Source organism: Buteo buteo, chromosome 23, assembly GCF_964188355.1.
Source record: "Buteo buteo chromosome 23, bButBut1.hap1.1, whole genome shotgun sequence".
NCBI classification, from domain to species: domain Eukaryota; kingdom Metazoa; phylum Chordata; class Aves; order Accipitriformes; family Accipitridae; genus Buteo; species Buteo buteo.
The window spans coordinates 23,700,987-23,714,732 of record NC_134193.1 but is presented as its reverse complement, the minus strand read 5'-3'; the positions used below and the strand labels follow the sequence as shown (position 1 = coordinate 23,714,732).

At 35.4% G+C, this 13,746-nt stretch overlaps 1 protein-coding gene across 8 annotated transcripts in view; it reads right to left on the bottom strand.

The window, feature by feature from the left end:
- Positions 1-13,746, bottom strand: part of RALGPS1 (Ral GEF with PH domain and SH3 binding motif 1) — a 133,909-nt gene that overhangs the window by 97,019 nt on the left and 23,144 nt on the right. For 7 of the 8 annotated variants that reach the window (XR_012654196.1, XM_075056132.1, XM_075056131.1 and 4 more), the window contains 5 exons: positions 11,991-12,098; positions 8,740-8,790; positions 3,650-3,733; positions 3,067-3,156; positions 1,396-1,488 (listed from right to left, as the gene is read on the bottom strand). Coding sequence is in view for 7 of the 8 variants with exons in the window: in XM_075056132.1 (XP_074912233.1) it covers positions 1,396-1,488; positions 3,067-3,156; positions 3,650-3,733; positions 8,740-8,790; positions 11,991-12,098 (426 nt within the window). In the remaining variant the exon portion in view is untranslated. The remainder of the gene's footprint in view (positions 1-1,395; positions 1,489-3,066; positions 3,157-3,649; positions 3,734-8,739; positions 8,791-11,990; positions 12,099-13,746) is intronic. The other variant, XM_075056133.1, reaches the window with a different exon arrangement.

Here is a 13,746-nt window from a genome sequence, read left to right as displayed (position 1 = left end):
CTGTACAGTGGCTTCTTGCAGTTGTACTTTCTGACAACAGACAGGTGTTCCATAGCACATTTCTTAATACACCTCTTCCTCTGTAAAATTCCAACACTTGTACTACAGAGCTCATAAGCCTAGCTGCTGTGTTTCCAGAGAACCGTGAGTCTGCCCATTTTTAGAAAAAAAAAAAAAAACAACCCACTGCAATTGATATGCATGAGTTAACTGCTTCATTCAGTCTTGCTCAGAACAGGCTGGGCTTGACAGGAGTCATCAGTAAAACAGCATTGTAAATGGGAGCCCTGAGGCCCTTTGCAATTCTGGAACAGTGTGCAACCACATCTTAGTTAAATAACAGCTGTTACTAAAAAGTAACATAAAAGGAACAAGAGTGAAAAGATTTCAGAGTAATTTTGTTTTCTTTCTAAGCAGCACTGAGAACTCCTTGAGGCCCTGACTCTGCACTGTATTGTATTTTTGAACTACTGTGCCTACAAAGAGCCTTACACCTTTTTAGGTCTAAGTCAAATTATTCACAGACTTAGTTTCACATGTGAGCCATTTTCCCTATTTAAATTCCAACTTCATCAAGCTGTTCAAACCAGCAGGCACTTACATTTTTATTAGATTATAGCCTAATTCTGAGCAATCAAACCATAAAAAAGTAACAGGCAGTTTAAAGACATAATAAACTTAGGTAGAAGATTTAAAGTATATCCATCTTTATTTATCAATTCTGAAGTTAATGTGATCCACGTTGGGTGGAATACTAAATTAATGACAATTACCTAATCCTTTGTATATTTACAGATTACATACATATAGCTGGACTATATTGTAATTGTGTATTCCACTTTATAGAAACAGCAAAACTTACAGTAAATTTAAATGAGAAATTCTGCCCTCAAGAGACCAAATTTCCGAAAATGGAATTATCGATGCTTGTAATTTCTGAAAAATGAAAACTGAAATGCATTGTACAATAATCATAGAATTAATGCTTCTATATTTGTAACAAGTCTTTTTTCTTCCTTTCCTTTTAGGCAAGGTATTAATGGCACCCACACAATGATTTGGATAATGGGATACTGATACACACTCTATATGAGGGTCTTCTAAGATTACTTATCAACTAAAGTCCTCTTGAGCATATAATCTGCGGCTTCTAGATTTCCTAGTCATGAAAACAGGAAACTCTTACAGGAAGAAAGATTGTTCAGAAACATGCAGCCATTTAAACTCTACTTTCACAAAACATGTAACAGATCACTACTTTTGCTATGATGGTACCACAAAAATGAGAATATAAAGAATCATCTTCCAGAGTATGCAATTCGACAATTCAGAAGAGTTCAGAAAGGCTCAGAATTCAAACAAGACAGAAAAGACAATCGTCAACGAATAACTTACAGCCCAGGTTTTGGTCAGTCTGAAGATAGGCGCACTTTGCAGTGCTGATACCACGGACATAAGAGAATGAAGGTTATTCAGTTCTAGAAGCTTCTGAAAAAAGGGAGTAACAACTTTTAGCACATCAAAAAGGGAAGCAGGATTAAATAATCTCAGAGTTGCATCAATGAAATACAATTTTTTCATTAATAAAATACAAAGTTTTCATTCAATGACTGTAGACAACACTGTTATCCAATGCTGTCAATGTGCAAAATTCTTAAGACCACTTTAGAAGTTGCAAATTTTCCAAATATACCCCTCAAAAGAATAGACATTTCTGTTGTGAGAGTAAGATTTTTTAAAAAATTGAATTTGTTATTTACCAAGGCTATTCCTTCAGGAACAGAAAATATGAAAAAATTATTTGATGCATTGTTCTTGAAAATGAGTGTAATTTTGGAAATTAAAAATTTAATCAAGCCAAAAACATCAACCAAAGATGCTGACGACCCTTTCAGAATTAATACAACTTTTTATTTTGTGATCTGTTTTACACGACAAATTTTCCTCACTTCAACATACTTTAAATTCACTCTGTGTTGACAATTACTCAAAACACATTGATCTCAAAAGAGATAATACTTTGGAATAAAGCTGTCTTAGATTATAAAGTTTCCTACAACATAGTTCCAGAAAGATATAAAAATGGGAACTGTGTCATGTAGCTTCTTCGTAAGTCTTAAAAGGAGGCTGGAATGATCAATTTACTCATTGCTCAGGAGCATTTGAGGAAGATCTGGATGTTATTGATGGAAAAGAAGGAAAGGGAAAAAAAATTAGAGAAAGAGGGGTCAGTGTTTTCCTCTTCCGGGGGGGGGGAACAACGGGACATGACACGACACCAAAACCAAACCTCTTACTTCTAAGAACAATCTAGCACCTCCAAGTTGACCACTCTCCTAGTACTTGGACTATGCATTTGTGCCAGGAACTTACTCAGATACATTCTCTTCTGCCTCAGCACAAAACTACTAAGTAAACTGATTGGAAATACTCACAATACCAAAAAAATTTATTTTGTATTACATGGAAAATATTATTCTAATTATCTACACACACATGCAATTTCATACGTACAAGATTAGCACTCAGGCCTTCGATCCAAGTGCTATCTTCTTACTAATATTAGTGTCACACAGGGTCATACAACAGAATGACCACAGGTCTTGAAGCAGAAAATTATTTTTTAAAATTTTTTTTTTGAAGTTACAAATTACTTGTAAAATGCAGTGCTCAGCACCTACATGTTACAAGTAGGAATACATGTCTTACAATAGCCGTTTTAGAAGCAAGAGATAAGAGGTAAGTTTGAATGGGGGGAGACAAAAAACCAGAACAGTTTACAATCATGTTCAGTGTTGAAAACACGTATCTGGCCATCAGCAAGACAAACCACTTTTAAACTTGTTAGATAAAGGTACAAGACAAGTCACACTGAACTGGGTAGTTTTATTTAACCAAGTAGAAACAATAGATGTCATACCTTTATCTTATTCATGGGGTACAACATAGCAGATATGCTAAAAAAGAATGTTACCCTCTAATCCAACAATGGTTCATAGGAGTAGTGCAGAAACAAACAGAAAGGAAGTAAGATTTTGAATGATAGTACAAGAAATTTGCACTTACTTTAGCTATTTTCACAAAATGGCTCAATATTTCTGCCCTTATTTTTAAGGTCTGTGCTGTTAATATTTCTCGTACAACCCAAAAACTGACCTATAAAGTAAACAGATATAACTGAATTTATTTACAAAAAAAGGACTTTGTTATTTGTAAAGTTCATTATGCTCCAAGGAGAAAACAGGATAAGGAAAGAAAGAGTTCTGATCCCATGAATTCTCACCTGTATAGCTGCAATTACCCAAAAGTATTACCACTGGATATAAGAAGTATGTAGAGAAGTGAGGTGACACTAAGATAACTGAATGAGCAGGTGAAACACAGAAAAAGAAGGAAAAGAATTGCTTATGTTGTACCATGACACATCAGCACAAATTATTAGGAACTAGTAATTAGGAACCAATGGTCTAGAGGAACAACATGAAAATGTGGGCAAAGCAATTGAAAACATTAACTGCCATTTAAAAATCTTAATTCTCATTTAGAAAAATACTCTGGAGTTTTAATTCATAGGGTAGTTCTATTTCACTTTACATTCAAAGACAACTGTCAAACAGTACCTGTTCATCACAGTAATCAAATAATTTACCTGGTTAAACCTCCTAGTAAAGGCAACAATATTTGGAGCAAGGATATGTTTTTCTTTCTTATTCCATCCACAGCTGGCTAGTTCCTAGGAAACACATTTAAAAACTGCCTTAAAAAAATTGGTAATGTTTAAAAACATTTAAAAGTGTAAAAACTGATACATGACAGAAGCATCTATCAGATAACTACTAAAACCAATTCAAGGCACCAAGTCAATGACAACTAGCCTAACCAAACACTTCTGTGTTTTCCTGATGTACATAAATTATGTGATTGGTATATATTCTCCTCATACTAGAAAAAATAGACATTATTATTAATACTCAGATACAGAGAGACTAAGCAATCAGCTGCAACTCATATCTCTGAAGTTTCATTCTGCATTGATTATTTCAGTCCAGCGTTGCCTTGAATGAGTACTCAGCAGACACAGGAGTAAAGACTTTGCTAGTACATAATCTTATCTGGTTCAAAACCGAAGCTAAAGCTAAACGTATCAGTAAGCAATACTGGAAATAGTGAAAGAGGACAAAATTCAGCTGTGCAACTAGCGGTGGTAACCTAGCTATTATTCCTGAATGTCATCCTCATTATTACAGTTAGTAAAACTTCCATGAATACACCACAGTTTAGCATATTCAATCTCTAATTTTTTTTTTAATTACAATGTGAGATCTAAAGCATTTGAAGAACACAATTTTGGAACTGTAATATTATTGTTCACAGTAGTTACAAACTAATTTCAAAAAACCTGAAACCTCCATACATGATACTCAGACTGAGAGAATCTATCATTTGAAAAAGGCTGGACAGTAACAGTCTTAAATCTGAAGGTCTTCTGGTGGACATATGGTCAGGGTTAGAATTCTTTTGTTTTATTTTGGGCCTTGATATTTATTTTTTTGGCTGTTTTTTAAGCCATGAGAGTTTAGACAGACTTGACTGAAGTGTGGCATGTCCTTAAGAATATAGATTAGTACTTTGGTGCTAATAAAGCAAAAAGTTGCCAGTAGACTGCATAGTTCAGTCACAGCATGTGAAACAGATTTTTGAACGCTTTTTCATTACAGTGACTACTTCAAAGTCAACCCCGTTCAAAATAAGAAGAAAAATCACAAGTGCTGTAGTATAGCTGTAACCACAACCAATCAATTTCAATGCATAATCAAACCCCAGTGCTCTATGGCAAAAAATAATCTTTCACCTAAACTGCAAAATAAATAGTAGAAATTCCTGTGGGAAGTAGAAAATAAACAGAAGACCTAAAAAGCAGATTAATTATTTTCTCCTTAAATAAACTGTTAAATTATGTATCAAAAGACATTTGAAATTGGAACTACAAATATGATTTAGCCAGAAAGAAAGCGTCCATTTTCCAATAGTTATTTCAGGCAGTTCTAAATATATTTAGACAGCCTGGTTCTTTGTAACTACAGATTCAAGTTACCACATATCTATACAGTCTTTATATTCAGATCTGACAAGTAGATACATACATACTGGAAATGAGTTCTCCATAACACCAGTTCTAAATCACTCTTCTGTTTTTAGAACCACAAATTTCTGTTTCAATCAAAATGTTCAACTTTCCAAATGTACGCTATTAACTTTAGATGTCTTCGCATGAAAAGGGAGAGTCAGCCAATGAGAATTCTGCCTCTGAAAAGCACTTTGTACATTCTGATAAACGGAACACACTCTCGAGATGCGGAGGTCTGCATGTTCCTGTGTGAGCACCAGGAAAAGCATCTCCAGTTCCAAACATATTTTGTTTCCGAATCTTCCAGCATTTAAGCCTTCTGCAGATAAAAATGCCAATTCACATCTGTCAAGACACAGATTCTCTACATGATCAGTGCACGTCTGGTCTTAAGAGTTTGGAAATTATATGTTTATGTGGAAAAATCTCAGTCACTCTACTAGGGACAGCAAAATTTACATTTGTCAGAAAAGTGGAAGGGGTCAGTAACCTAAGGATATTAAGCAGATGCCAGAGGGCTAGTAAGCAACAATGGAAAATCCCACGCATGGTAAAATCATTTGACTAGGTTTAAAATTTGGACTGAATAGGAAGGTTGATAAGAGTAAGTGATCCAACATGCCCCTGCTGATTTTTTTTAATACTGCTAAAATGTACTGTGTTCTAGAATTACACTTCATCGTTTTGTATGGAAGGATGCAAGCAATTTCCTCAATGCACACAGTCACAAGAAACTTTCCAATCAAGCGTGCAAGAAAACCCTGAAATTTGTGGAGACTGCAATTTTCAGGACTTTGAAAATAAATAAAGTTACATAGAAACCTAGAATGTAAGCATAGTTATTTCTGCTGGAGAGCATAGAATTGTTAATCAGACATCCTCTTACTGAACTCTTGCAAAGTAACATGCAGATGTGTTTTTTAGTAATAGCTCAAACAAAAAGCAGAAAAAAGCTTCAGCAAGTGCCAGGTTTAAAGGATATTTGTGTGTTTGAGATAAGACTTGGCAGCCAGAACTCTAAAGTCTTAAGTCTTTCCATCCACACATAAGCTCATGTTAAAGACTAAAACCTGAAGGCAAAACAATATAACGCTCTTCCTGCAAACACAAAATTCAACAGGTAACTCACTAAAGTCAGTTAAAGTAAAGTAAAGTACTTAGTAAAGTTAAAGTGAGTTACCAGCCTAACGGTCGCTGGCTAAGGAAACCTTCTCTGTGCACAGTTCTGCCCTGGAACCTACCTATGCAACATCTAGCAAACCATTTCAACCCCTCCATGCTTTTTTCACACCCCCTTTCTAGCACAGGAAACTGGATGTATTCACTCTTACTCACCTACCAGCGTATTTACCATCACTTCCTGCATACAAAAGCTGATTCTGCAGAGCAGTTGTGACCACCTTGCACAAGCAAGCATGAAAGGAAAAGTAGGGACCATAACTCTGCCTTCATCATGCCCAGTGACGTAATAAAACGAGGACATGACGAAACACAGGTTTCAACCAGAATATTGGCCTTTCCTTCTTCCATGCAACACAGGGACACCAAAGGAAGACTGACAAGGTAGAGTTTCGGTGTAAAATGGCAGACAACCATCTGCCCACGAACAATGCAAGAGCCAGCAGTCATCTATGTGAAACCCTGCAGGCCTCAAAGGGGTAGTTTATCAAAGGGCATCCAAGCTGATGGACACAGAAGAACAAATATACCAACTTAACTTAAAAGGCTACCAGGCCTCAAAGAAATGCAGACAATTACCAACCATACATTAATATTTGATCCCACCAGAAAATTTTAACCTTCTTAGTCTAATAACTTACCTAATAAGAGGCAGGTAGATGACAAACACACAGACTAGATCTTGCTTTAAAACCTAGTCCTACAGTTGGCAAAATTTCAGGATAGTTGTTTATTTTTGGCAAACAATTAAATTGGTAATTCCAGTAAGATGAAAGCCAGAAAATACAATTAAAAACTAAAAGTTTGTGGCACCTGCTACTTATACACAGACCTGTATTCTAGCAGAAACTCAAAATATGACATAAGGGGTTTTTTTCTGATCATTTCTCACTAAGTTACATCTATCTGCCAATCAGAGTAGCACTTTAGGAAAATTCATTTCCGAAAGGCGAAATGAAGCAATGACAAAGGAAGAGAAGAACAGCTAATCATCATTTTATTTTGCTATAAAATTCTATGGCACAGATATTTCATAGCAATTAAAGCAAATGCAAAATTCACTTTAAATATGAACATCTATAGTTTTGTTCTTTATTTTGTATTCATTCATCTCCTCAGAGTATCACACTACCTCTGCTTTTGGTGAAACCTTCATTTTGTTCTAACGGATGTTTTTCTTAACAAAATTTTCTCATGAAAAAGTATCTATGTATCTGTTTGTAAATACTGATATTTTTGTGTTAACAGATTTTTCTATGGGTACTGCTGGTTTCTTATTGCATTGTTCACTTGTCATTCCCCCCCGCCCAGTAGAGACTCCCTGACTGTCTGGAGAGCACACATAATTTCAGAAGCATGAAAGTGTTTTCAGCTACAAAACTGTCTTGGTGTTCTTGAAAAAAAAATTAATTTATCTGGTAGGAAGGCCAGACACCAGATAGATGAATTTTTATTTTCCTTCCTATACTTTCTCAAAATAGAAGGCTGCTAATCTCTCTAAACCACTGTAATATACGACGAGTTGTTTTGTTAGTGACCAAGTTAGATGGATTGAGCGTCTACTAAGAACCTTCTAAACTGGACTGCCCTTTCTGATGTTGTCAAAAACTCAGTTTTGCTAATATTATAGGGGCTTTTTTGCCCTTTATGTATTCATCATATTCCATATAGGCACAAGAAGACAATAAACCACAATGGATCTAAGGACATGTTCTTATATTAAAGAACTTGAAGCTGGAAACATGCAATTCTTGTACCTTTTGCAGAAAATAAATTTATTTCATCAAAATACTGAGATAACATCACTTTTATGGAAATTTAACATAATCTGATAACTACCTTCATTCTTCATTTCTGAAGTTCTTATTTCTGATTTTCAAATGTCTATGTTAACTTTGATTGCTTTTTCTCAACAGGCCTCAAGTTTCTTTCTGTGTCTTTCTTAAAAGGTTAAAAAATTAAAGGACACTAGTACCTTAACTCAGGTACCCCCTCAAGGGTCTGGGCTGATTTATTCCCTCAGAATTGAATCTTAAACATGATAGTACAAATTAAAAATTTTACCAAGTGGCTGATGCAGCCTAAAATACAGGTTATGACTAGAGGCATAGGTCAAACACTGAAATCAGATGTGAACTGAAAACAGGAGCAGAAGGGAGAGTAGAGAATTTTGACATTTGTTATCCTGAACACTCAACATAAAGCAGGACAGGAAGACTTCCAGAAATGCAGTCATCTCTTTTGGTAATAGATGACAAATGAAAATAAATCAGGGTGGGTTACAGATTCACAGCGGTAACAAGGAATAAGCCTAGAAGAATATTAATGCAGTGCAAGAAGTTGAGCATTTTTGAACGAAAAAGCATTATTTAAATGGCCATATTTCCTCAGGCACTGAATTCCAAAGATGTAAGCAGTTTAAGAAAACCTACCTCAGGCTGTATAGCTTTAAATACTGGCATATCCATCAATGTAATCTGGCTCTGCAATAAAGATAAAATTTTAAATAAGGTAATACAAAGAGCTAACAATCATGTATTTACACCTGCCCTTTAGTAACTACAAACCATACAGTCACACTTTCTCCATAGACCAGAACTGACCAGTCCTGAATTTAGCTTCCCCTGTCCAGGCTGACACACCACAAGCAGAAACTCCACCATCCTGAGAGGCAATATGTCATTATATTCTCCTACATTTACTGGCTGTAACTAAGTGAAGGTTTTCAGTACTTGCAAGAGTCTAAGAGGAAAAACCTGTGTTTGAGAGTCTTTCTGTTATGCCAATGAAGGGCAGGAAGAATTATTTGCCTTTCACACAGAAAGCAGCATACATTTTACATTCGCTGGGTTGAAAGGCAATAAAGCATTATGAGGCATTTATTAGTTATGACTGGAATATGCTTTAAAGGGGTCATACACAGATTTTCAGTCACTGATGAGTATGTCCTGATAAGACATTGTAACGCTGTTTCCAAGCCAATCATTTTCAAAAAAAGCATTTATAGAACATTTTTAGCACCTGAGTGATAAGATACTTGAATTGCTTCAGTGACCGAATAACATTATATATTTAGAAGTTATGTAAACATGTAAAAGAAAGTGTCAAAGGACACTTCTTTGGATCTTTCCACAGCAAAGCTTCTCTACTGGCCATTTTGTAATGCTAAACCCAAAACAGCAAAAACTTGCTAATCCCCTCTCAGAGTGCTCATTTGATTCCACCAATTAAGAATGATAACTATCTATTTAAATGTAGTTTTAATAAGGTTTCTACTATTACTGGACATGAGCCTAGAAAAGTTAATGAGGCCCATAAAATTTGATAGACATGAAAAAAAATTCCTTCCATAAATGGTTAATCTACACTCTCTAACCATCTCTTGCTCGTATATTATGCTAAGATTTTGCCACGAAGCCCTAGCAGACCACTCTTAGCAGCACTCAATTTTGCCATTTATACTTCTGAGTAACTTTTGGGTATTTACAAACTCAGATGTCATTAAGATCTTGCTCTGCTTCTAGAAAAACTGCAGTCACAAATGCTTGTTTGCAACTTCTTGATTGTGTCCTAATAAGATGGACAGCAGAGGCACAAAAAGTTGACTATAAGCCATTAATAAGGAAGTTTTCAGCAAGAATTGGTAATCATTTCAACAAGACATGGGTTCAATCAAAATCACCAAAAAGCTGAAAATGAAATTCAGTAGTATTGACAAGCTGCTGGTCTTTTCGTTATATATGTGATTACCACCAGGGAATTTCTTCTCTGCTGCTTCTAAATTTTAAAAAGGAACGCAACACACTAAATTGGGAAGTGACCTTAACTTAGCTCCATTCTCCTTCTCTAAATATTTATATTCAATACAGCAATCCCACCTTCTACAGATCTCTGCCCTAATGTCCAGTAACCAAATTGTACTAACATAGTAAACCCAGACCTATGGGGTTTTTTTCATTCTCCCCAACTGAACTGTTTCAAGTTATCTGAAACACTCAAACTACTACAGTCTTGAGTAACAAGAAATGGTATGTATAATTTACTGGTTGCTATTATTTACTGAAAAAAGAAATTATCTGCTTCTCTGGATGGAACAGAAGCAGTAAACATTACTTGAGCTGTCAATAAATAGAGAGGATCAGGGTAAACCAATGAAAATGTTTTGATGTGGCACAAGGAGAACAGCTACTCTGGCTAAGAAAGCCTTGGTGTTAAAAGTTTGTGTGATCATATTAAAATCAACATCAACAAACAAACCAACCCTAAACAAACAGCCCTACCACTAGGGTTTACATATAATCTTTTTCAAGCCTCACTGCCAGTCCTACAAACACACATTTCAATTTTTGGTTTCTTTGGGGGTTGGTGGGTTTTTCATTTCCTTGCTTTATTCATGGCTACAGACGGAAAGTGGAACTGGAGGGAGAAAAGCAACTTACAGAAGTTTGGCCTTCAGAGTTAAAAGATGTTACAATGACATAAGGGTGCATGTGCAAGTGTATGTATGTGTTTTTAAAGTGTACCATAAATCAAGACCCTCAGCAACAAGCTTCTGTCTCAAACCAACAGCAGTAGGAATTATGAACATAATAGAAAACCAATGAGTTTTAAGTTACAAGCACTTACCTTGACTTGATCATTTAATACATACAGTTCTGAGATCACCACAAATTCATTTTTGCTGGTGTAGACTACACATTATGTTCTGGGCCATCTTTGGACTTAATATTCAGTCTCCTCTGATGAAATTAGGTATCTCTATTTTTGTGTAATTTTACAGGCCTGTCTAAATTGTAGCTCTGTTCATTTCTGAATGTAGTCCTTGGCCATGGATCATCCGAACTTGGATGCAAAAGCATCAGGCCATTTTTTAACTGAGTTGATGCAGATTTGCCAGCCAAATAGTTTTATATTTTTACCTAACAACAGCTCTCATCCGTGTACACCGTATTAGTGTTAAGAAAGACTCATCAGAATTTGTTCCAAAGTGACAAACTTACAGGAATAAAGTAGGCATATCTCCAGGACTTTTTTGTGAAGGGTATTATACGATCTTACGCCAAATGAGGGAAACATCATTTTGATGCCCAGAACATTAATGAAAACATTGCACTAGGTTCAGTAGCTTTCATTCTCACTTCCTCCTGCTCCCCAGCAAGACAACATATAAATTAAAAACAAGGGGGCAAGCACAAGAACTGTGTTGGACTTTTGCCAAAACTGCAGTTCTGCTTTCAGTTTAGTACTGAAAACTTGTTATTAAGGAATGCAAATTGTTTCCTCTCTACAAGCTTCTTTCCTGCTTTTAAGAAACTGATTTTTCTGAGAAGCTGATGTTTCGGCAGAAAAGATGAGTATTTGTGGTTTCAGTTAAAAAAAAAGAATCAGACTGTGGATAACTAACCTCTTTAAACCTATGCTAGGTTCTTCTAAAACACTAGAAAAAATTCAAATGGCTTTACACAGAAAAACAAATATGCTCTGTCAGGTCAGTACTGAATGATTAAATCCCACAACATGTTTATTTTGTTAAAGTTTATATAATCAGAAATTTGTTTTCAAGAACAATGGAAGTTCATTTAAAAGATTTTTATTTTAAGGAAAAAGTTTTATTTATTTTTTAATATCCTGCAAGCCCTGAGTGTGATACAAGCTTAAATGCAAAAATAACATTTCTACTTACAGCGAACTCCTCAGGAGTTACTTTCAACACATCAAATACAACTGCATCGTAGCTTTTATTGGCATAATCTGAACTTCGCCCTTCCAGAGAATCTGAGCTGCTACTACCCTACAAAGAAAAAATAGCAGGCTTATCTGCAGAATTTCATGTCAAATTCAGAAAATAAGTATGTGTAAAAATACTAAGAAATGACAAGAAAACGTATGAACTTCAAAAAGTTTCAGACACTGAATTATAAAATTTAGTTTAGCACGGTTCACAGATGTTTCCAACTAACTTTCTTCTGCAAAAACTATAGTGACATACAAATTTAGCTCTATGAAAATGCCAGCTTTAGAAGGCCATTTTAAAAATCAGAGACTAGATAAAAGAGCTGTCACACAAAAGGAAACGCGTTGGGATTTTGAAGATTCATATTCAATGGAAATTTTTAAATTAAATAAGCAAGGTAAAGAGTGGGTAGATCCAAATCATGCTGCCCTATCCATAACGTTATAACAAAAAACAACTTACATGTCCTGAAATTTAACCCAATGTTAGTTCCAGGGTACCTTAGACTAGTACTGTGTCCTGCCTTAAAAACTGGTGCCTTGCCTTCCTTTTGAAGTTTCTGTCCTTGGGCTCAGATGCAGGCACTTGTGACTCCTTTTCCTTTCTTCAGGAATAACATGATTTAATAATAATAGCATTATTTTTCTACTTCTTATCTTAAAACTACATACTGAATAAAAATATATGCACGTAAAATCTTAAGCCCTTACCTCACTGAGGTTATTTGTTTTCTAGAAGAACACTGTTGTCAAAACGAGATGTTCTGGCATCTTAACTAACTGTGACATATATTTGTCACTTAAAACTGACTTGGTAGCAAAGAACTAGAAAGAGGTAAATTAGATGATGATTTTTTTTTTTTTTTCCCTACAAAATATCTGGGGAACTACTGATTAGGAAGCCTGACAATTTGTACTGGGCAAACCCAAGAAGAGAATAAAGGGGAATTAGTAGAAACACAGATTGGTATGCTGTATCAAGAAATTGCCAAGTTAGTATTTAGAAAGAGAAGATAAGAGTATAACACTGCCTCAGTATCTACAGACATGTGGGTAAAGGAACATGACTAATACAGTCTTGTTGGACTTCCAAAAGATTTTTGACGTGGCTCCTCACGCCAAAGATAGTAAGGAAACTATGCAGCCCTACCATAGAGACTATTCTTCCAACAATAAATAATTAGTTACAAGACAGTTGTTACAAGCACTGAGAACATGTGAATCAGCAGAGAATTATGCATAGATAAGTGATGATTATTATATATTCAACAACCTGGAAAACAGAGTGAACAATGAGGTGACAATTTGTTGATGACTATGGATCTTTGCTTTATTTATTCAATGTGGTAAAATAAAAACCTGGCAATGAAAAACTGAAAAGGGACTTCACAAGATTTGGTAAGTCTGGAAAAGGAAAAAAGAAAATACATAACAGAGTATGCATATGCTCCTTTATAAATCCATGATGCACCCAAACTTGGAATACATATGCAGTATTAGTCTCCATCTTAAAAGGGCTACCAAAGAAATGGAAAAGTTTCAGAACAAGGCAACAAGGATGATCATAGGTATGGAATGGCTTCTTTACAAAGAAAGACTGGCTATGCTAGAAAACTTCAACCTAGAAAAGAGGTAGTGGGTTGTGGGGAGGAAGTACAATAACCAACAAAATAAGCAAGAGGAAAGATAGGAATGGTCTCTCTTTG